At 40.4% G+C, this 24,660-nt stretch overlaps 1 protein-coding gene, 1 long non-coding RNA gene and 1 pseudogene across 2 annotated transcripts; 2 read left to right on the top strand and 1 right to left on the bottom strand.

The window, feature by feature from the left end:
• Window positions 1–1,463: 1,463 nt before the first annotated feature.
• Window positions 1,464–17,516, bottom strand: LOC139561592 (E3 ubiquitin/ISG15 ligase TRIM25-like; annotated as a pseudogene).
• Window positions 17,517–17,807: 291 nt separating this feature from the next.
• Window positions 17,808–22,699, top strand: LOC139561591 (sterile alpha motif domain-containing protein 9-like). The gene is made up of 3 exons (XM_071378813.1): window positions 17,808–20,726; window positions 21,046–21,083; window positions 22,616–22,699. The coding sequence occupies exons 1-3, from the start codon at window positions 17,996–17,998 to the stop codon at window positions 22,697–22,699; spliced, it is 2,853 nt and encodes a 950-aa protein (XP_071234914.1). The 5' UTR covers window positions 17,808–17,995.
• Window positions 22,700–22,997: 298 nt separating this feature from the next.
• LOC139561310 (uncharacterized) lies at window positions 22,998–24,298 on the top strand. The gene is made up of 3 exons (XR_011672103.1): window positions 22,998–23,204; window positions 23,320–23,570; window positions 24,079–24,298. It is a non-coding gene; the product is annotated as an uncharacterized lncRNA (long non-coding RNA).
• The last annotated feature ends 362 nt before the right edge of the window (window positions 24,299–24,660 follow it).

The raw sequence follows: 24,660 nt of genomic DNA, 5'->3' as shown, positions 1-24,660 counted from the left end.
CTCCTTTTGTTTTTGGCTTAATGGTCGAATGCAGCAAATTGAGAAAAAAAAGGGTCAGAACCTTAAGATGTTTTAAGTAACCTTCTGTCTTATGTAACCCATACCAAACATATCATACAAATAGACTACCACAGTATGAGTCATAATACCCAGCGGTCAAACAGGGAGATGGTTCCAATCGTATTTCCACCATTCATTTTTCCCATAGGGGATTTTAGAAACACTTAAACAAGGGCTGTGTTTCATGTAGGCTTAGCCTGGTGTGATGTTTTGATAACCATGTAAATCTCTCTAGGACAAGGTGATGTTTATTTTCTGTATTCCCCCCCCCCCCCCCCCCCCAAAAAAAAATGAAATGCTAATTAGCTGCTAATGTGGCTATCATAAAGAACTACAAATGCCATGATGATCTGGAAGAGACTGCCAATTTGAGGCAAAAGTAAGAATCTCTGGATTAACTATCTAATGTTAGTTAAATGTAGTAATGGATAATTTGGCTACATTTCTTTAATGGATAATTCTGTGAACTGTCTTGTGCAAGTTTTAAATTGACACAATACCTGTTAGGTGTCAGCTAGAGATGACGTGCAGGAGCTTGCAGGGATTTGTTGTTTTTACATGATGTCTACGCCGATGTGAATTAGCATTTTCGAATCTGAGAGTAAATAGAGCCGACTATATTGATAAAATTAATCTTGTCGGCGAAAGATTGACATTGTTATCAAAACGTTACACCAAGGTAAGCCTACATGAAATACAGCCCATATTGTGTTTCTAAAATCCTTTATGGGAAAAAAGAACGGTGGAAAAACTGTTTCCCTGTTTAACCGCTAGGTTTAATGGGTATTATTTTTTAATTTAACCTTTGTGTCACAGATTTGCATTTACTATGTTACATCTTTGAGGCCAGGCTGACATATTAGACATTTCTTGGAATTATAGTTTCAAGAATTCATAAAAGTGAAAGGAGGAAAATAATTAACAATCCAAATGCAATTTGACAGTATAATGTAAAAGAATGTGGGGTCTGAAAGAAGCCAATGAAATGTTATATGAATGCAATGTGCTATTATAATAACATTCATGCTGAGTTTATTGGCTGGATAGAATGACAATTTTACCACATTCAAAATCACCAGTATGAAAATCCCCCAAAATATTATAGATTTTTCAGATCACATTTTTTTTAAATCCCTTGCAGGACAAAAAAGTAATTTATCACTATGTTCTTTGCAGAACTGTGCAAATTGATAACGATACAAAACATGTCTAAAGTAACAAGTTATCTATTGCTACAACCACTAGAAGTAGGCCTTCAAATATTTCTCAGAACTACAAGTCATGAGAAATTGGTTGTGTTCATTAGTGCACACCGTTTCCAAACGGAAAAGGACAACAAGGGCTACTTATTGGACCAGTGCTGGTAGAATTCTCTCTGTTTCAGTCTGTCCCCCCCCCCCCCCCCCATTTGGTGCCTAATGAATACAACCCAGGTATGCAACTGATGAAACATAATACCATAAGAACAATTAATTATTAAACGATAGACTGATAAACATATAGCTCACCAACTTTTACATAAATTTCAAACAGCTTTTGAAAAACACACCCACGCTTCACACACTCATCCACAAGTCTTCTATCATCTAACTGTCATTGGTATAAAATTCACATCAAACAGAATTAAGTCAGGATATGCACTCACATTTGTCTGGTTACACATGAACACCTAAATGCTAGCCTGGACCCAGATCCATTTCTGCTGTCTTGCCAACTATGATGGTCATTCATATTGGAGCTGGCAAGACAGCACAAACAGATCTGGGACCATGCTAACTAAATGCACTAATGGTGTATAATTAGTCAGGTAGCCCATTGTAGTTTATGAAGACATACATTTCTGCAAGTGATCAGTGCAATACCTTTCAATATTATTTATCAAAGTGCCATCAAATAATAAACACCTTATAATACATCTTCCTGAGAATCAAAATAAATACTTAAGATGTGGCTTTCCCTGGATGTATAATACAGCCCGCACCTGGGTTCAAATACTAGGTGAAATTATTACAAATACTTCTAGCAGTGCTTGATCAAGCTTGCCTGGCTTAATGGAAGCAATAGAATAGATCCAAAACTATATTACATTACAAAGCAAACGCAGAAAAGTATTTGAAAAAAAAAATTATAATAATAAATCAAATACTATTTGAACCCAGGTCTACAAAAGAGAGGTTGGGCACATAAAGTGCTTTAGTCAACAACAAAAAACGTATGAGGTTAGAATGAGGAGCCCAGTTTCAAGTGTTTAGTTATTACAGTATAATCTTGTATAAAAATAAGTATAAAAATTGTCTACGTTCCAAATGACACCCTATTGCCTATATAGGGCCCTGGTCGAAAGTAGTGCACTATATAAGAAATAGGGTGCCATATGCACTCAAACAGCTCATCTTCTAAAGATTGATGTATAATATTTACAATGTTTCCCAAAATTGTTCTTTTGGTAATTTATGGAAAAATCCAAAGTAGCCTTTTCACACATTCTCCCACTGACATCAATGCATGACTTTTTGACTGAAAATCAGACTTAAATGGAAGTAATTTCATCAGTCTGAATGAATCTCCTCTTCTTCCTCCTCCTCTTCTTCCTCCTCCTCGTCTTCCTGCCCTTCGGGACTGTAAAGTTCGTCTGCTGACTCACTCTGGTCGTGTACAGCCTCCTCTTCCTCACTCCTCATCTCCTCCTCAGCTTCTTCTTGCTCATCTCGATCACTGCTGTCGTCACCATCTTCATCCTCCTCCTCCTCCTCTCCTCCGCTGTCCTCCTCTTCCCGGACTACGGGACCTGGTAGAAGACAAAACTGTTAAAGGTAGAATCCACATTTGGTGAAACTGTGCCACTGTTCGCCTCAGCGCCTCTTGTTATTGGTTTTGTTGATGAAACAGAGGAGAGGAGCGTCCGACAGTGTGGTTGAAGACATGTTGCAGTACATATTCTGCTGTTCTATCATGCATGCAATGAAGTCTGAGGAGAAAAGTGTTTGTGGTTTCAAGTACAATCTTTAGGTTGGTTTATTTGTCAAACGCACAAAAAAAGACAACTAAAAGACAAACAGTTCAGATTTTAAAAAACAAGGTAAAAATAAATGTACATGTGAACCTGGAAACCCAAAGGGCATTTGTAAAACCCAAGCAAAAATACAATTGAAGTTAAAATGATTCAACACACTCTAGTTCCCTCTACCCTTTCTCACACACACCAGTCTGTTACTTACAGAGCTCGTTGATGAGGTGAGAGACGTGAGAGTGTACTTCAGTGAGGAAGTCTTCCTGTTTAGCCTCCATGGACTCGGCCAGGCCGTCTGAGTCCACGCAAGCGCATTCTGGGTGGAACAGAGGCTTCTTCAACTGCCTGCAGAAACTGGGACAAACACACACAAACACACTCGCATTAGCAATGGCACATCACCCATAGACAGGTGGAGAGAGAAAGACACGCATTACCAATGAAATGTCACCCATAGACATAGCTCACTCACACACACACACACACACACGCACAAACACACTGCAAATGGTGCAAAACACCCATAGACAGTTGGACACACACACACACACACACACACACACAACCCACTTACTTTTTGCTTGATGACTTGTACGCCTAAACAGCAAATCAGAGAAGCAAAGAATAACATCATTCATTATTTTTATTTATTTTTGGGGGGGGTAGATCAGCTTTACTATTGCAGGGATTGTGGCTTCCATCAATGTAATTTTCTGCATCTTTTCCAATCCCCATCAAAAAAATAATAACATTTAGTTAATGAAAATAAAACAATAAAGCTACTTAGGAACAGCAGGACGGTTTTAAAAAGAATGTTAAAGGCACATCCATTTGTCCATGTATATCAATTAATCCGCACACTGACCTCCAGGAAGCGGAAGGGGTCGTTCTCCTGGGCGAGGGTCTGGATGCCACTGTGGACATCCTGCAGACGGGACTGGTCCTGGACCGCCTTGGCTATGTTCCGCTGGATGCTGGGGCCACACTCGACCCCGTGGGAGCAGGAACAGTCCCTGAGGGAGGTGAGGAAGCCCTCCAGGTGGACCTGTAACACCTCCCCCAAGGCTGTGACCCGCTGGTCTGAGTCCTCCAGGAACCTCTGCACAGAGAGAGGGAGAGGGTTGAGAGGTAGGTGTGTGTTTAACCAAAAACTAACTAATCAGTGATCAAAAGTTTCTCATCTTCAGACATGAAAATGGATTATAAATATATATTTTTTAATACAACAAATTTAAATATACAGCTCTGTAAACAATACAAATACATGACATCTTACATTATGGAAAGGAGTGCTGATCAAGGATCAGGTGCGAACACCTGTCCATAATCATGTTCATTACAATCTTAAATGCAAAACTGATCCTAGATAGGGCTGTTACGGTGAGCATATTACCGCCACACGGGTGGTCACAAGTCATGATGGCAGTCAAATTCCATGTGACAGTTTAGTCACTGTAATTAGGCTTCTCCAAACTCTGTTGTTGCTGATGGTCATTAGTAGCCTACTAAACTTGCCAACTGCCTGAACTGCCTGAAAATGAACCACGTGAAAAGCGTCCTCCATTCGCTATTTAAGAGCATAGATGACATGTATTTTTTCCCGCTGACCCTGTTTCGAGACAGGTGCATGATAATGGTCCATTCTAAATCAAAACTAATTTCACACTTATATGATTTAGTATATGTAAAGACAAGATTAAATCAAGAATAGTCTGCCAAAAAGTAAATGTGGACAGTTATTCTAATGTCTTCAATATGCACCTAGCCTGTGAGAAAGACCCGATCACGTGACGGGCATTGGCTAATAAGAATTGAGCAATCTGAGAGAGCCATGTGAGTGAGGTGCTTTGGAGCATGAAGCCTGGAGAAGGGAATTATAATTATTATATTCAGCACAAGGGCACATCGGACAAAAAAGGCATGGATTTTTTTAGGGGACATTACGGCCACACAAAGAGGATGCCGCCGGGAAATTCGAGGCATTATCAAGTGCTTGTTAAATTGTGAATGAGAGACTGATTAAGTGTGTACAGCCTGAGCAGTAAACAAAGCAGAGCTCATGCCTTTGATGCGACTTAGAATGTATTAAAAATCAAAACATGTAGAGCAACTAAAGTTGCATAAATAACTCTAGATGAAGCATATAGGAGGAACGGTTTCTTTGTTAACCGCTCAACACAGAATAGCCCCATGTGCACACTCCTATTTTATTCAGCAATGTTCAACTGTATTTTTCACACTATAAAATAATGCCACGGAATTCTAAACAAATCTTGTCTGCTAAATGAACTAGTGTAGCCCACAGCCATATGGCATAGCCAGATCACGGCCTAACATAAAGACAACTCAGATTATGCTCTTCTGAAATAGACTTCATTTTCTTCATATAATTTTTCTTAGACTAAAATAAATAATGGATTTATTGTGATGGTGTAGGCTATATTAACTTTTTATGTAGATGTTCCAAAGTTCTGCATCATTGGCTTATAGGCTATGCGTGGAAGCCAGGAGATGGGAAATGTGTTTATGTTAATTAACGGTCAATTACCGTGAGACCGGTATTTATTTGCTTGACAATCACCGGCTGCCCTCATCCTAGATCAGCAATATCACCTTGTTCAGTCATTCTTGTTCCTTCTGTTCCTGGAGATTTTTCTCTGCTTTGTTCAGCTTCCTGTCCACCTTCTGTAGCTAGTTCTCCAGAGAGCCCTGAGAACAGAGTGTGAGTTTGGGAGAGAGAGTGAGAAACAGAGGGAGAGAGTGGGTTTGAAGGAGGGGACAGAGATGTTACATTCACTATGACAACAAGACTATAGTGAGGGTAAATGGTGAACTAAACTAGAAATGTCTCCCTTTTTCACATTGGTTCGGAAGCAGCTTGAACAATTCATTCAAACAGTGAGATCACATCATGTTTTGTCTCAGTCCCGAATGGCACCCTATTCCCGTTATAGTGCATTACTTTTGACCAGAGCCCTATGGGATCTCTCTCTTCCCACTATTTAGGTTATAGGGTGACATTTGGGACTCACTCATTGTCTCTCATTCGCTCAACCATGTCAGACAACAGCAGTGACAATGACATTCACCTGTGTTCTAGACTCATCAATTGCCATTCTGTAGAGGCCTCGTCTAGAGTATAGAGGTGTGTTCTTTGTGTGTGTACCTTTTGTTTGATCGAAAGTAATAGGGAGTACATACTTCTTGTGTGCGAGTGTGTTCTAAGTGAGGGTCTTTCATTTTTAGAGTGCTTCATTTAGTCCTGTACATCCCCCTCCTGACCAGTAGACCAACAAACAGAGACCTCTTAACTCTACCACTCTTCCATAACGATATGTAACCTAAACCAGGGGTGCAATTTTGGTTTTAGAAGTGGGGGTATCCAGTCAGATAAACACTCCAACACGCTCAGAGGCGTCCACATGGTCCTAAAGCACACATTTGCCTAGGACAAAAATGCAATTTCAGAATGTGTGGGGTGGGGGCATGTCACCCCTGTCCCCAGTGAAGGTTGTGCCCATGACTTAAACACAGTGATTAACCTATTCACTGTTTTATAGGTTTTATAACTTTAGAGCTGTTTACCTTCAGATCCTTCATAGTGTTCTTCAGGGTCTTGATGGTGTGTCCGGCGTGGCTCCCCTCGATGGTACAGGCGTTGCAGACACACACCCGGTCGTCCATGCAGTAGTAGCGGTACATCTCATCGTGTTCGGGACACTTCCTCTTCCTCAGGTCCCCCAGGGGTTCAGTCAGGGGGTGCTCCCTAAACGCAGGCAGCTCCAGGTGGGGCTTCACGTGCTCCTGAAATGGACAAAATGAAGAAAAAGTTCATGTTTGTCTTGACTTACCTGCTGATTGAAAATGTAAAATAAAAACAAAGCTTAAAAAATAAAAAAAGTGTTATGCACATCCAACACTAGAATGTGTTGAGAATACTGGTGCTGTGCAAAAAGAGTGCTTAGATAACGGAATAAGAATATTGGAATATTTCTGCTCCATAGTGCTTTACCACGGGTGAATTTGGAAATATGGATGCTGAAAAAAGCTCTTGGGAATAGCACTATTCCGTGTGTGGGCCTCCCAGATCTTTACCTGACACATGGACACCTCGCATTTCAGACACGTCTTGACCGCTACCTCTACCACCACTCCATCCCCAGGTTCCCCTTTCCCTGCCTCGCTAGTGTCCCCTGGAGAGCAGTAGTCACACGGCACGGACACGGGGGTCTTGGCTGTTGTCGGGCTGCCGTCTGGTAGTTGTGGTCTTGACGATACTGCCTGGACATCATAGAGAAATGAAGAGAGGTAGCGTGTTTGTTGGGTGGGGCCTATAGGCTATGAATCAGTAGAGCAGGCTATTGTAGAGATGAATACTCCTTAAACTAAGGTCATCAGAGTGATAGGCCTTAATATTCATATAAACTTTTCTTTGGTGCTTTTAGCTACCGCTCCACAGCTAATGTGACCAGGGGCCGTGTGTATCAATTATCTCAGAGTAGGAGTGCTGATCTAGGATCAGGGCCCTCCTGTCCATGTAAAAGGCTAAACTTATCCTAAATCAATACTCCTCCACTGAGACACTTCATGAATACAGCCCCCAGACAGCACATACCCGTCCCCTGCAGCGGAAGTCGTCTGCGATGTTGGCGAGCTTAAAGTTCTTCTGGGAGGCCGCGGAAATACACACATCGAAATGTAAATACAAAATGTAAGCAGAAAGAAAAACATGGTCATAAAAAACAAACACATTCGTCAGTAATAAGATCCTCAATCAGATGTAAGAACATTTCGAAGATTGTTCCACAAATATTGTTCAAGAAAACGAATTGCTGATTTACCTAGCTAACTCATTAGAGACCAAAGGAATTTCCAGAGTTAGACATCCCTGTGGTATCTCCTATGTCTAAAGTTTAGCAAGGAGGTTAGTAGCCTAGTGGGACTTTTTGTTAAAAAGACTTTATAAATGAAAACATAGCAATGTATCAACCTATATGACATCAAAGAAGGCCAACAAACGTTCTGGTAGAGAATACAATGATGAGTACTACAATTCTTGCCAATAATGTTAAAATGTGCTCTTAACATTCCTATTACATCATAATGACTATGATTTATAAGTTTCCACTTATGTGGAAGTGATGTGAAGATGAAAAGAGGTGGGTTGGGAATGCGAACTTGGCACGTACTGCAGTGTTCTTTCTGTCACACCATTTCCTGGAACATGTACATCTGCCACAAAATAATATGTAAAGCATATTTAGTCATATTAGCTGGCTAACCCACTGATCCTGCTTTGTTGTAAACCCCTCAGGTCTAAAATCTGTATGTGTATTTTATACAACAGAATAATTGGTTTGTTTATTTGAATATGTCACAATGGGGGATAATCTTCCAAGTCTATGAAAAACATAGAAAATACAGTATTATAACAAATTGATCAGGGAACCATCTTTTGTACCCTTGATATGGCTGTGGAGGAGTCCAGTAAGCTATACAGTCAGGAACTTTCATATTTTTGTTAGAAATACATGTATACCTTCATGCATTTACTGTGATACTGCTGCACAGTCTACATTTACTGTGATACTGCTGCACAGTTTACATTTACTGTGATACTGCTGCACAGTTTACATTTACTGTGATACTGCTGCACAGTCTGTATTTACTGTGATACTGCTGTACAGTCTACATTTCCTGTGATACTGCTGCACAGTTTACAGGAAAAAGAAACAAACGACCATTTACAACCATCCAACTCTGTATCATTTACAGTGAAATATAACTTAAGTTAACAATGACATGTTAATCATCACTGGCATCTAATCTGTCCAGGTCATCCAGTTTACCTTGGGAACCTGGCACAGAGTGATGCACAGAGACTAACTACATAGGGAAGAAAACATCAACCTGAACCGGTTTGAATGTGGGTGGCTCAACTGAAATTTGACTATAAAAAGGACACATCATCAAGGGTCAGCCATTGCATTACACGTACCAAGACAGGTAATAAAATAGCAACCTACGATTATTAACCAGAAAATGCATGCAATACAAAGGTTGTACCTTTAGATTAACCTTATTTCAGATAAAAGTAATTGATTCTCTGAAGTTTTACAGATAATGTAACTGTGATATCATGCGTTCCTTTCCAGATTCGGCTGTGAAAAGATAGAACCGTCTTCAAACAGACAAAGGTAACGACAATGCCTATATTTTCCATTATGTATTGGTATACATTTGTATTGCCGAACGTCAGTGCTATAGGGCACTTGAAATGTAAAGGTAATTTGTGGTTGAGCGGACACATGCAGCATTTACCGTGAATGTAGTCTCCACGAACACGGGAACATTGCCTTTAAATTCAAATAATGCTGTAACGCAGAACTTCAGCATTACGGATTGAATTGAGCCATTAGTCGACAACATGCAGAATTATAAGATGATTGATTAACTTTACACTGGAGGTTATTGGCCTATATGGACAGGGCCAAACTTCTAACAGAATCAATGTATTTATTTATCAATTAACCCCTACAAGTCTAATGGGAGTTCTGCTAAGCTAACATATGGAATTATTTTAAGATGGTCATACCATGGATCATTTTGCTATTTGATTTGGATTTTTAGGACCCCTGTAGGGAAGAAAAAATATGATTTTTATAAAACAATTATTTGATTAAACATTGAATTTGGCCTTAGTCCATAGAAACGCATTGGATAACATGTTCATACATGGCAAACTATACTGAACAAAAATATAAACACAATATGCAACAATTTTAACGATTTTACTGAGTTACAGTTCAAATAAAGAAATCAGTCATTTGAAATAAATGAATTAGGCCCTAATCTATGGATTTCACATGACTGGGCAGGGGCGCAGCCATGGGTGGGCCTGGGAGGGCATAGGCCTAACCACTTGGGAGCAAGGCCCAACCACTGGGGAGCCAGGCCCAGACATTCAGAATGAGTTTTTCCCCACAAAGGGGGTTTATTACAGACAGAAATACTGTCAGGGTGGCTGGTCTCAGACGGTCCTGCAGGTGAAGAAGCCGGATGTGGAGGTCCTAGGCTGGCTTGGTTACAATGCCGGTTGGACGTACAACATTTTGTTGGAGGCAGTCTATGTTAGATAAATAAAAATGTATTCTCTGGCAACAGCTCTGGTGGAAATTCCTGCAGTCAGCATGCCAATTACACACTCCCGCAAAATTTCAGACATCTGTGGCATTGTGTTGTATGAAAAAACTGCACATTTAGAGTGGTATTTTAGTGTCCCAAGCACAAGGTGCACCTGTGTAATGATCATGCTGTTTAATCAGCTTCTTGATATGCCACACCTGTCAGGTGGATGGATTATCTTGGCAAAGGAGAAATGCTCACTAACAAGGATGTAAACAATTTTGTTCACAAAATTTGAGAGCGATACACTTCTTCTGCGTATGGAACATTTTCTGAGATTTTTTATTTCATCTCATGAAACATGGGACAAATACTTATATTTCTGTTCAGTGTATTTAGGCCTAATTACCACTAAAATTCCATGAAAACGATAGAATGACAAGCGTAATATTTATGTGGGCTATAGCAGCCTATTGGTAGGTAGCCGAAATTGTGGTTTCTTCCCTGTATTCTTTGTCTATGGCGCTGGCCTGAATGATTTACTGTAGGCTTGTGTGCAGAGGCCCGTCCATTGGAGGCGTGACCAGATAGTCAAAAAACAAACAGGAAATTTGTTTTGAAGTGTCTGAGTGATATAAGAAAGATCAGGAAATTATATAAAACATTTTGTGACCCATATGTCACCCATTTTTTGGCACTAAACTACTTCCATATATACAGTGCATTTGGAAAGTATTCAGACCCCTTGACTTTTTCCACATTTTGTAACGTTACAGCCTTACTCTAAAATAGATTTAATAGTTTTTCCCCCTCATCAATCTACACACAATACCCCATAATAACAAAGCAAAAACAGGTTTTCAGAAATTGTTGCAGATGTATAAATAAATGAAATATCCCATTTACATCAGTATTCAGACTCTTTACTCAGTACTTTGTTGAAGCACCTTTGGCAGTGATTACAGCCTTGAGTCTTCTTGGGTATGATGCTACAAGCTCGGCACACCTGTATTTGGGGAGTTTAGCTCATTCTAATCTGCAGATCCTGTCAAGCTCTGTCAGGTTGGATGGGGAGCGTCGATGCACAGCTATTTTCAAGTTTCTCCAGAGAAGTTTGATCGGGTTTGAGTCCTTGCTCTGGTTGGGCCAGGGACAAGAGACTTGTCCCAAAGCCACTCCTGCGTTGTCTTGGCTGTTTGCTTAAGGTCATTTTCATGTTGGAAGGTGAACCTTCGCCCCAGTCTGAGGTCCTGAGCGCTTTGGAGCAGGTTTTCATCAAGTACGTGACGCTTGGCATTCAGGCCAAATAATTATGTTTCTCATGGTCTGAGAGTCCTTTACGTGCCTTTAGGCAAAATCCAAGCGAGCTGCCATGTGCCTTTAACTGAGAAGTGGCTTCCATCTGGTCACTATCATAAAGACCTGAATGGTGGTGCTGAAGAGACGGTTGTCCTTCTGTAAGGTTCTCCCATCTCCACAAAGGAACTCTAGAGCCCTGTCAGAGTGACCATCGGGTACTTGGTCACCTCCCTGACCAAGGACCTTCTCCCCCGATTGCTCAGTTTGGCCGGGTGGCCAGCTCTAGGAAGTGTCTTGGTGGTTCCAAACTTCTTCCATTTAAGAATGATGGAGGCCAATGTGTTCTTGGGGCCCTTCAATGCTGCAGACAATTGTTGGTACCCTTCCCAAGATCTGTGCCTTGACACAATCCTGTCTCGGAGCTCTACGGACAATTCCTTCGTGGCTTGGTTTTTGCTCTGACATGCACTGTCAACTGTGGGACCTTATATAGACAGGTGTGTGCCTTTCCAAGTCATGTCCAATCAATTGAATTTGCCACAGGTGGTCTCCAATCAAGTTGTACAACCATCTCAAGGATGATGAATGGAAACAGGATGCACCTGAGATCAATTTCAAGTCTCATAGCAAAGGGTCTCAATACTTATGTAAATAAGTATTTATATACTTTTTATTTTTAATCAATTTGCAAACATTTCTTAACCTGTTTTCACTTTGTCATTATGGGTTATTGTGTGTAGATTGATGAGGAAGTTTACTTATTTAATCCAGTTTAGAATAAGGCTGTAATGTAGTAAAATGTGGAAAAAGGGGTCTGAATACTTTCCGAATGCAATGTACTTCCATTCATTTTTTAAACTGGTACCTGGCTACTTTCAGACGAGTCTTATGAGGCTCTAGGGCATCCTAGAGCAAAACAACCAACGTACGTGTTCATGAGAGTCTCACCTTTCGATGGTGGGGTCATATTATTATCAAACTATTCGGACACTACAGACGATTTCGAAGACCAATTTTCAGATGTCTCCTGGTCTGACAAACACTTCTGTAGCTCTGTGGGCATTAATATGGAGTTGATCCCCCTTTGCTGCTATAACAGCCTCAACTCTTCTGGGAAGGCTTTCCACTAGATTTCGGACAATTGCTGCTTCTATTCAGCCACAAGAGCATTGATGAGGTTGGGCACTGATGTTGGGCGAATAGGCCTGGCCTGTAGTCGGCATTCCAATTCATCCCAAAGGTGTTCAATGGGGTTAAGGTCAGGGCTCTGTGCAGGCCAGTCAAGTTCTTCCACACTGATCACGACAAACTATTTCTGTATGGACCTCGCTTTGAGCACGGGGGCATTGTCATGCTGAAACGGGAAAGGGCCTTCCCCAAGCTGTTGCCACAAAAGCTGGAAGCACAGAATCGTCTATGCTGTAGTGTTAAGATTTCCCTTCACTAGAACTAAGGGGCCTAGCCCGAACCATGAAAAACAGCCCTAGACCCTCCACCAAACTTTACAGTTGGCACAATGCATTCGGGCAGGTAGCATTCTCCTGGCATCCGCCAAACCCAAATTCGTTCTTCGGAATGCCCGATGGTGAAACGTGATTCATTACTCCAGATAAGGCGTTTCCACTGCTCCAGAGTCCAATGGCGGCGAGCTTTACACCACTCCAGCCGATGCTTGGCAGTCCTCAACTGGCAGCTTCATTAAATTGTACCCGCAAAACACCAGTCTCAACGTCAACAGTGAAGAGGCAGCACCGGGATGCTGGAATTCTAGGCAGAGTTCCTCTGTCCAGTGTCTGTGTTCTTTTGCCCATCTTAATCTTTTCTTTTTATTGGCCAGTCTGAGATATGGCTTTTTCTTTGCATCTCTGCCTAGAAGACCAGCATCCCGGAGTCGCTTTTTTTTGTTGATGTTGAGACAGGTTTGTGCAAAATAATAAAGGAAAATATATTTTAAAAGTGTGTATATATATATATGTATGTGTATATATGTATATTTATACATATGTGGGTATGTGTATATATATATATAAATATTTATATTTACCCCAAAAATATATGGGGGATTGGAAATGATGCAGACAATTACATTGATGGAAGCTACAATCTATCTGCAATATTAAAGCTGATCTACCCCCTATAAAAAATAACAAATAAAAAAACTATTGACGTAACCAATTATCAACATTTGAAGGAGATGTATCTACTGCTTGGATAATTTAAAAAAAGTTTTTTGTTCAGATGGAAATGTCAATCCAACATATCATTTGTTAACTTGTCAACAAGTTAATAGGCTATTTACTTTATTGCAAAAGTGATACTGAATTATGTTTGGTTGTCAACACAACCAAATATCAACATTTCAAAGACATGTACTGTATCTTCTGCTTGGATAGTTCCATCTGCTCCACTGACTTAGTCGGGATTTAATTTCAGTTTGTCTATAACTTAATCATTTATATGTTGGATTTACGATAGTGGATATGACTTTGAAGATCTGACGTTTTTTCAAAGGTTCAAAGTCAACATATTTTATACAAGGTTTACCTATGTTGAAAATTGGTTACAATAATGACATAATCCTGTGGTGAAAATGTTATGCTCAAAACAATGTTGATGACTTGCAAATCCAATGTATTTTACACGTACATTCCATATCACAATGCATTGACAAATTACATTTAAACAGGATTGATTGAACCAGTTTGTGCAAATTGGGAAGGCCCTACCCATGAAGTGTAACATTTCATAGAGAGGGTTAAGAGTTGCTAAACAAGATTATGTGTTTTATTAATTCAGATCATCCCTCAGATCTAGCTAAGGGACCAGTCTGTTTGTGCCAACATTCCACTACTTGTCTTAAAACCTGTTTGGGCTATAGGGGGCGTATTGGAAAAACTGGAAAATATGTGCAAATTTTCAAACGGCCTTTTAATCAATTTTTGCTCTTACAATATGCATATTGTTAATATTATTGGATAGAAAAGAGTCTTTAGTTTCTAAAACCGTTTTAATTTTTTCTCTGAGTGGAACACAAGTCCTTTGGCAGCACTTTCCCCGACCAGGAAGTAAAATGCAAGATGTTTATGCTCACTTCAACGCTCTGCCTATACATGGTCATGCCACTTATGACCCGAAACACACCTCGTACGCCTTCCTCTGGGTGTCAAGAGGACGTCAGAGGAGAAATCATGCGTTTATCTTGTTTTGACGTGAAATAAGACCTATTTCTTTGACGTGACCGTCAATTTCAGGAAGTCAGAAGCGTGCGACTTGGGAGAGATATCATGTTTTGTTTTGCTGCCGTTTCGGATGTGAACTATCTCCAGCTCGGATTTGATTTGATAAATGAGACCATGTCATCGTAATGTATGTTTTTTCAATATAGTTTAATCAGATTATTTGAATTTTTTCGGGAGTTTTGCCGTGTTCCGTAATGTTTACTTTGTTTACGTTGGAGAGATTCGTGCCACTCGACGAGTACCCTGCTAAATGAAGATGGAAAGTTGCCATTCTGAATGGATTGAACGACTCTTCTGGACTAAGGACAACTTGATCAACATTCTGATGAAAGATCAGCCAAAGTAAGACCAAATTTATAATGTTATTTCATATATCTGTCGTGCATGTCAACTGGTCGCGCGCGCCCAAGTGTGTCTGTCTGGCGTGGCTATGCTAATTTAGCGCTACATTTAGTTTTCGATGTAAAACATTTAATAAATCGGAAATATTGTCTGGAATCACAAGAATCCTGTTTTTCAATTGCTGCACAGTATGTATTTCTCAGAAATGTTTTATGAGGAGTAATTAGGTATTTGATGTTGGTGTCTGTAAATGTTATGGCTGCTTTCTGATTGTAGCTGAAATGTAATTTATGATTTATACCATAAATATACACATTTTTCAAAAAAAAAATATGCTATACAATAAATATGTTATCAGACTGTCATCTTATGAAGTTGTTTCTTGGTTAGTGGCTATATATATCTTCATTTGGTCGAATTAGTGATAGCTGGTGATGGACGTAAAAACTGATTGGTGTTAGAAAGTGGTGTCTTTTGCTAAGGTGGTTAGCTAATAGATTTACATATTTTGTCTTCCCTGTAAAACATTTTAAAAATCGGACATGTTGGTTAGATTCACAAGATGTCTGCCTTTCATATGCTGTATTGGACTTGTTAATGTGTGAAAGTTAAATATTTTAAAAAAATGTTTTTTTTGAATTTGCCGCTCTGCCTTTTCAGTGGAATGTGGGAGGAGTGCCGCTAGCGGCACCCCTGGCCTAAACAGTTAACAAATGTTTGACATACAGTGGCGAGAAAAAGTATGTGAACCCTTTGGAATTACCTGGATTTCTGCATAAATTGGCCGTAAAATTTGATCTGACCTTCATCTAAGTCACAGCAATAGACACACACAGTGTGCTAAAACTAATAACACACAAATGAGTGTATTCCTCTTGTCTATTTTGAATACATCAGTTAAAATTTCACAGTGTAGGTTGGAAACCCCAAGGCTAATGACTTCTCCAAAAGCTAACTGGAGTCAGGAGTCAGCTAACCTGGAGTCCAATCAATGAGATGAGATTGGAGATGTTGGTTAGAGTTGCCCAGCTCTTTACAAAACACTCACAAAATTTGAGTTTGCTATGCACAAGCGTTGCCTGATGTGAACCATGCCTCGACTAAAACAGACCTCAGAAGACCTAAGATCAAGAATTGTTGACTTGCATAATGCTGGAAAGGGTTACAAAAGTGTCTCTTAAAAGCCTTGATGTTCATCAGTCCACTGTAAAACAATTGTCTATAAATGGAGAGAGTTTAGCACTGTTGCTACTCTCCCTAGGACTGGCCGTCCTGCAAAGATGACTGCAAGCGCACAGTGCAGAATGCTCAATGAGGTTAGGAAGAATCCTACAGTGTCAGCTAAAGACTTACAGAAATCTCTAGAACATGCTAACATCTCTGTTGACGAGTCTACGATACGTAAAACACTAAACAAGAATGGTGTTCATGGGAGGACACCACGGAAGAAACCACTGCTGTCCAAAAAACCCATTGCTGCACATCTGAAGTTCGTAAAAGAGCACCTGGATGTTCCACAGCGCCACTGGCAAAATATTCTGTGGACAGATTAAACTAAAGTTGAGTTGTTTGGAAGGAACACACAGCACTGTGTGTGGAGAAAAAAAGGCACAGCACACCAACATCAAAACCTCATTCCCACTGTAAAGTATGGTGGAGGGAGCATCATGGTTTGAAGCTGCTTTGCTGCAACAGGGCCTGGACAGCATGCTATCATCGACGAAAAAATGAATTCCCAAGTATATCAAGACTTTTGGCAGGAGAATGTAAGGCTATCTGTCCGCCAGTTGAAGGTCAACAGAATTTGTGTGTTGCAACAGGACAATGACCCAAATCAAAAATACACCTTCTGGAGTGGCCCAGTCAGAGTCCCGACCTCAACCCGATTGAGATGCAGTGACATGACCTCAAGAGAGAGGTTCACACCAGACATCACAAGAATATTGCTGAACTGAAACAGTTTTGTAAAGAGTAATGGTCCAATATTCCTCCTGACCGTTGTGCAAGTCTGATCTGCAACTACAGAAAATGTTTGGTTGAGGTTATTGCTTCCAAAGGAGGGTCAACCAGTTATTAAATCCAAGGGTTCACATACTTTTTCCACCCTGCACTGTGAGTGTTTACATGGTGTGTTCAATAAAGACATGAAACCTTAAAATAGTTTGTGTGCTATTAGTTTAAACACACTGTGTGTGTCTATTGTTGTGACTTAGATGAATGTCAGATCAAATTTTATTACCAATTTATGCAGAAATCCTGGTAATTCCAAAGGGTTCACATACTTTTTCTTGCTAATGTACGACACGGAGCTCAAGGAGTGGAACTTTAGCACAAAACATGTCTGGATTTCCGGACAGTCACATGACTGTCAACCCAGCCATCGTTAGATGTTGGTTTAAGTTCACAACACTTACCCGTTCCTTGGGAGAGTGTGTCCCCATGCTTCCCTATACCACGTCCCTCATGTGTACATGCCCCTCCGATGGCCTCAGGTGCCATCCAACTTCTGACACCAATGCACTGAGATCGGGGGTAGCCCTGCCCGGGACATGACCCCGGGTCCGACGACATTCAACCCAACACCTTAGCCATTACATGAAGAGATCCAAACCTCTTCACAAGGTCGCTAGGTGTTGGGTTGCTACAATAGATGCCTATTTATTAGAGAGAGTAGCAACAAGAAGCAAAACATAGTGTTTATTTGTCAGCGCCATGCAGTGTCAGTAGATAAATCCAACCAATGTCCAACTTATCAGCTATATAAATGAAACTCCAACAAATTCAAAGATATATTGTAATCAGCCTTTTGTTTATAACCATTAATGACCTTCAACATCTCCTTTCTCAGAGTCCATACCACCACATGAAGTACAACTAATATTCAGAACACTGGTTAAGCTTTGGACCGGAGACAACAAAGATGGCACACAACACGGGGTCATCCCTGTCCAATGCCCGTCATCGTGAAAGTTTTGTTGGAAGTCAAATCAGGGATTCCATTTCACTTCTGGATGTTTTGTACTCAAATGCATTTGAAGAAGAGGACATAGACTCCGCAGTAGCTAAGGAGACCGAGGTAGATTTTTACAGAGGAGCCCCACCTCAATGGCTTAACTTCTACTGGGCTGAAAGGGCAACGTCAGCTGATAAAACAACCCCCTTTATCAAAAGAGACGGATACACTGAGCTGATAGAAAATATTATGAAACGGAGTAAGGGCGACCTGACTTCTACCATGAATCTGCTGCATCAGCCAGGCAGTGGAGGAACCACTCTGGCCAAGCAGGTGCTCTGGGATATGCGTAAAAAGCTCAGATGTGCTGTTCTTACAGGTGCTACCTCAGATATCCCCGCTATCGCCAAGCAGGTGATTCACCTTTTCACTGCAGGCGGTCAAGGCCACCAGAACACTGTGCTCTTACTGCTGGAAGATGAGCGTATTCTGGAGAATCTGCAGGATGCCATCATGAAAGAGACTGCAGAGAAAAACATTAAGACCAACAGGCCTGTGGTCATCATTTTAAACTGTGTGCGTAAGGCAGTTATCAAACAAGAGGACCATAACAACTCAAGACATATTATTCTCAGGACGGAACTTTCTGAAGCAGAGAAACAACAGTTTGAGGAGAAACAGATTGAGATCAGTCGAAGCTACATTAATGAACACAAACAGTTTCATGGCTTTAACATAATGCAATCCAATTTCAGTGGAGATTATGTTAAAGAAACGTGTGCCTTTTTAGATGTCAGGAAAAATAGAAGATCTAAAAATTCCCAGCTTCTTGCATTCTTATCACTGGTGAATGCCTACGTCCCTGGCTCCCACCTTCTGCAGTCTCAATGTCAGGCATTCCTTGGTCCTCCAGATCCCATTTATGGAGGTCCTTCCTTTGAGCAGCGAATGGAGCCTTTCACTCATCTGATAGTGACATTCCCTGCTCGACAGGGACAAGACAAACATGTCTGCATGGCTCACTCACTGATTGCACAGCAGTGTGTTAAGGTACTGGCTATGGCAGGTGTGACCAGGAGTGATACAGCAAGGAACTTTCTGACTGAATTTTGTAGAGAAGAGGTACAACAATTTTTAGTTCAAGACATGTTAACGAAAAGGGAAATTGGAGAAGAGCGAAAAGACACGTTTTCCAGGTTGATTCAAGATATTGAAGGCGAAGAATCCAAAAGCAATGTTGTATCTGTTTTACAATTAGCTTCAGAGATATTCAAGCAAAACCCATTTCTTCCTCAAAATCTTGCTCGTTTTCTTTACATTGAGAGAAGGGCCTATTTTAAAGCGGAGAAGTGGGCAAAAATAGCAAAAGAAAGAGATCCTAACAGTTCATTTGTTGCTGATACACTGGGGCAAGTATACAAGAACCATTTGAAGAGCAAGGTCCGTGATCCTTCCATCTCTGCACAAGACATCTTGGAACTGGCAGAAAAGGCCTTTGAGGCTTTCAAAGATGAGGAAAGGGCTGCTGAAAATGAGCAAGGAGCAGACATGCAAGATGATGGTATGACCAAAGTCACAAACATCTTTAACAACAGAGGACTATTTAGTTATCTACAGGTTGCCAACATTGTTTTTGAATCACTTGTCTCGCTTGATAAAAACTGGCAAAAGGTCCTTACCATGGAAATATCCGCTGACTCCTTCGTATCAATCGGACAGAAAAAGCTCTTCAAGTACAAGCCACTCATCATCAGCCTCAGGGATGAGGTGGAGAGGAAATGTGAGTTTTTTGACAGTTACTTGACTTACTCCAAGCACAGCATAGAGAAAGATGAACCACATTACTTTCAGACTGATGTCAAGAACTGCTACTGCAAATATGTGGGGACATGCACACCTATACACTCAGAGTCTGCAATAGATGTACCCCTCCAGAAGCTCAAAGAGGAAATGCTTCGCTGTCTTGACAAGGGCTATGATAAAATGCACTTTTGGGAGGAAATAAAAAAGGATTGGGAAAAAAAGAAAGATGGTGGTGGTGAGAATAACGCTTCCCAAAACTTAATCCTTGCCAACATCATCTTAAGCGAAGTGGAAACAGCATCTCCAATGCTTACCCCTTTGCCAATCCTAAGAAGCATTCTGGAGAGAAATCTTTTGGCTAATTTTGGTAACCAAACCCCAGAGTTTTACTTCTTAGTCCTTTTGCTGTTTTGGCCCGAGGAGCATAAGAAAATGGATTTCAATATGGACCTCAACAAATGTGTTCTGGAGATGCAAGACTCCTACAAAAATACATACAAGAAGCATCTTCGCTTAAGGTACCTTCGCCCCCTTATTTTCCTGGGACGGGGTGAGGGTTTGAGCAGACTGGTTCATAGATCAAAAATAGACAACCTATTGGTAGAGGAGAGTGGTGAGGTGTGGAGAGAACCCAGTGTCCAGGACCTTCTTCTTCCAGTCAATGGAGTGGTTAGACAGCGCAGGGTGTTTGCGCGCGTTGATGGCAAGGAGATTGAAGTTTCTGCCGAAGAACAAAGCAAAGTTTGGAAGTCCGGAGGCGTCTGCTTCTACCTTGGCTTCACCATTAGAGGTCCTGTGGCCTACGGCATCCACTACCCATCCCATTCGGATAGGATTAAAGAGGAGGAGCCTCGTAAAATGTTGGAAGTACCGGACATCAAATTGATTAAAGACGGTAAGACAGTTCTTTTTCAAATTTGTATCTCTATATTCTCTCACTCATGTTCAAGTTCTTGATATTTTAATGTGCTAATACACAATATAATGACACGGGACGTCCAAACCCACCAATCTACACAGGGGAGACAGTGACTCTGGGAGCATTTGTGACTCATCTCATGGAGATCATTATTTGCACTAAATATCATTGTTATTGTATTTGTGATATCATTGATTTTAAAATGCTTTGTGTACCAGGAAATTAACACCACTGTATTATCACTGAGGTTAATGCTTGGTGTGGTTGATTTTCTGATTGACGTGTCTGTCCCCAGGGGCTGTGAGAAGTTGCCCAACATGTGCCAATGTGATGGTGAGCTAATGTTTGTTACAGTATTCATAGAGTGTATAATAGTAGTAGATAGGTTTTTGACAAATGAAACGTTTTACCACAAACTATGTTGACTGTGCTCTTTATTCATGAATATAACATAGTTTCCATGACAATAAAGAAATATGTTGGGGAAATTGTACATTTTGTCTATTTTCACATGGAATTACCCAGCTGGCAGCTGCCCTCTTAGAAAAAATGATTACAAAAGCGTTCTTTGCAGAGGGATAGGGTTCTACCAAGAACCTTTTTCATCTGAAGAACCCTTTTTGGTAGACAAGGACTCTTTATAAGGCAAAGGGTTCTACCTAGAACCTTTAACATGCTTAGAACTGTTTTTGGAAGAAAAGGTTTTTTTGTTGTTTTTTTTAAGGCAAGAAGGATTCTTTGGAAGGCAAGAAGCTTCTGAATCTGAATAAGCATATTTATTGTAATTTCTATAATTTACATAGTGCTTGAGCATTTGTGTTTAACTCAGTGTTTAAACTTTAACATCAGGAGTTTGAGTAATCTGAAAAGTTAAAAGAGATAGGTGAGCAAACCTATATGGGAATATTTGTGCATATATATATCTGGTATTCCCATAGTCATTTTACATGTAACTGACATAGTGGTGTAAAATAACTCCAGTGTTGATATTAATAACCAGAGTGTGGTTGTCATTTTTACTCTATGTAGAGTATAACATTCAAAACCACGCCAATCATAATCATATTTCCCAGTATGCTCTATTGCAGGTTGATTTTCAGAATTGTTTGTTTTAATATCTGTGTTTTTGCATGTACATTGATTGGTTGATTAATCTTATGCTACACAAAGATTAATAACGTACATTTTCCTAAACTAATCCAATCTGTTAGTAGTTGGATTTATTGCACTCATTACTGGGATGGTTGTTCAAGTTTAGATTTAGATTTAGTCTCATTTATCAATCTTCACTACCTTTGATGTCATTCTGAATGCAGGTTGCAAGTGATAAAAAGTATAATTGTTGGATATCCTCACTCTGGCTGGATTCCAATAGGAATTACACATCACTTTGAAAGCGAGCATAATGTGACTTGCAGGCCTAACGTGGCCTGTAAACCAGGAGTTTCCTACCACTATTCTAGGCCCTCAAAAAAAAGCCTTATGATATAAAAGGGTTCTTAGTAGATCCGTTCATAGAGGGTTCTAGGTAGAACCATTTACAGGGGGTTCTATGAAGAACCCTACAACACTACACTCTATGCAAAGGATTCTACCTATGACAAAAAAGGGTTCCCTTATGGGGACCAACCAAAGAACCCTATAGGGTTTTACTTAGCAACTTTTTTTCTAACCAGAAACCATTCTTCATTAAATTGCAAATTAATGTATAGAATAAGCAGGTTTACAAAAGTGTGAAGGCAAGTAAGGCAAAGAAACCCTTCAAAGTGCAAAGCACAACCTTCACACTACGATGTTTTAAGAATGATGTCATAAATACAGTTTGATAATCTGTGATAATCAGAGATCAATGTTCCCTTATTCAGGAATCTACCAATTGGGTTCAGGTTGAACCTGCAGTCTTCACTGAAGAAGGCCCAATGTTCAGGTACACTCCTGGATTGGATTAGTCCCTCACCATATATCGTATGATAAAAGCTTTAAGTTTTGTTACCCAACAATTCTGTCTTAGGATAACAGTAACTAGATGGAATAAACCTCCTATCCATTATTTAAAGAAAGTCTGACTTCATAGCGTTTGTTGAACTACTTGTAAAAACTTAGGAAATACAGTATGTGAGGATCTACAGAAAAGTTTAACAAAGTAAAGTAACCAATATGATGTTTGTCAACTGCTGATAAACAATTAAATACATGACTTACTTACTAAATCCATTCTGTCTTCTTATCATGGCATCTCTAGCATGTCTCGCCTGGGGCGCTACGAGTGCAGAGTATCAGGGCTCCGTTGGGTATGTAAAGACCATGTCAATCTGAAGTATCAATTCAGCTCCTGGGAGCCTCACAGGGCAATGATGAAAAGCTTGGGGTACAAGCAAGGTGGCCCCCTATTGGATGTCACAGTCATTTCAGGAGAACTGGAAGAAGTGCATCTGCCACATTTTGCCTGTTTTGGTATGGGCGTATATGTTTATAATTCAAATATAACTGATGCAAACTACTTTTAAAAAGCCTTGTTGTTGATGTCAACCTGATGTTTATGCAAATGTGCCTGTTTTTATCTCTGCAGGCGATGATCCCTCCTTTAAAGAGAAAGTGAGAGTTCTACATGTAGAAGACTGTGGTGTGTCCATAGAACAAGTGGATGAAGTCACCCGCTTCCACGTCAAGATCCTCCATCCAACCTTCTCTCCAAAAGGAGTTCTCGTGAGATCTGGCTTTCCGCTGAAAGCCCACTGTGACTTGCTGCTCTACCAGGCCAAGACAGCATTCCTCACGCTACATGCATATCTGGTGCCCTGTGATTCTTCTGTAGAACAGGTTATTTCCACTTATTGTTCTCCTCTGTGGTTAAATCATCTCTCAATGTTATCAATGCAGATAATACCAGTGGATTTAGAAAATTGACATTTAATATACAGTGTAGCCAAGCTCCTATTCAGTGTTTGACTTGTAAGGAGCTCACCGGAGCTGACTACCAGCACATCAAATGTTCTACTATTGAGATCCTGTTCCTAAATATTGACTGTACCGGAACCCAAAATGAGTAAAGCACTGCCTATACAGTTCCTACAGGCGGAAAAACAGCTGTTTATTTTCCATCCAAAAGCAGGGAAATTTGGTTGACTTGTGGTGTTAGGAAACCTTGGGGGTAAGAGTCCGATATGGTGTTGCTGTGTCAACATCTCCCAGCAGTTCTTCTCGGGGTAGCTGGGTACTTTAGTTTAGAATGTTATCATTCATTGAAATCTCTTTCAAACTACAAAATCTAACAAAATGTCATGTGTGAATGGTTTTGACAAGGACGTGTTGGCTTATGCTTCTTCAGGCAATGAAGAAAAAGGAGCAGTCTTATGGATACAGGAGTATCAGAAAGCCGCAACCAGTCAAGTCCCTTCGGGTGAAGGATTGGTTCAGCCTCACAACGTCGTCTCCTTCTGCTGAAGTTAAACCTCCTGTATGGTTTAAGCTCCCACAGAATGTCAATCTAATTAAAAAAGCAATAGCAATTTTAATATACTAACAAAAACTACCAAAAAAACCAACTCTCTCTCATCTACTGCCTCCACAGAATATGAAGCTGAGATATGACAACACCAAACCAAACTTCTTTGAGGTGTTCATAAAAGATGCAGATGTTGACTTCAGTATAAAGCTAATCAGTGACGTGGAGGGGGAAACCGTCTGGGATCACACAATACGAAGAGGTCAGAAAAATATTATGCCAAAAAGATCAGTGTCTCAACATTGACTAAACATGCACCATGTCAGTTAAAGTCAAAGATAATAAATCATTTTAAATCCCCAGCCGACTACAGAGACGAAAGGACTCAATTCACAAAGTAAGCATTTTGTGGACCTCCACCGGACAGACCTGATCCAGAGACTGAGCGAGGTAGACCCCATCTTG

Source organism: Salvelinus alpinus, chromosome 31, assembly GCF_045679555.1.
Source record: "Salvelinus alpinus chromosome 31, SLU_Salpinus.1, whole genome shotgun sequence".
In the NCBI taxonomy this organism is placed as follows: Eukaryota; Metazoa; Chordata; class Actinopteri; order Salmoniformes; family Salmonidae; genus Salvelinus; species Salvelinus alpinus.
Note: the sequence above shows the minus strand (reverse complement) of the source record. Positions and strands in the feature narration are given on the sequence as shown.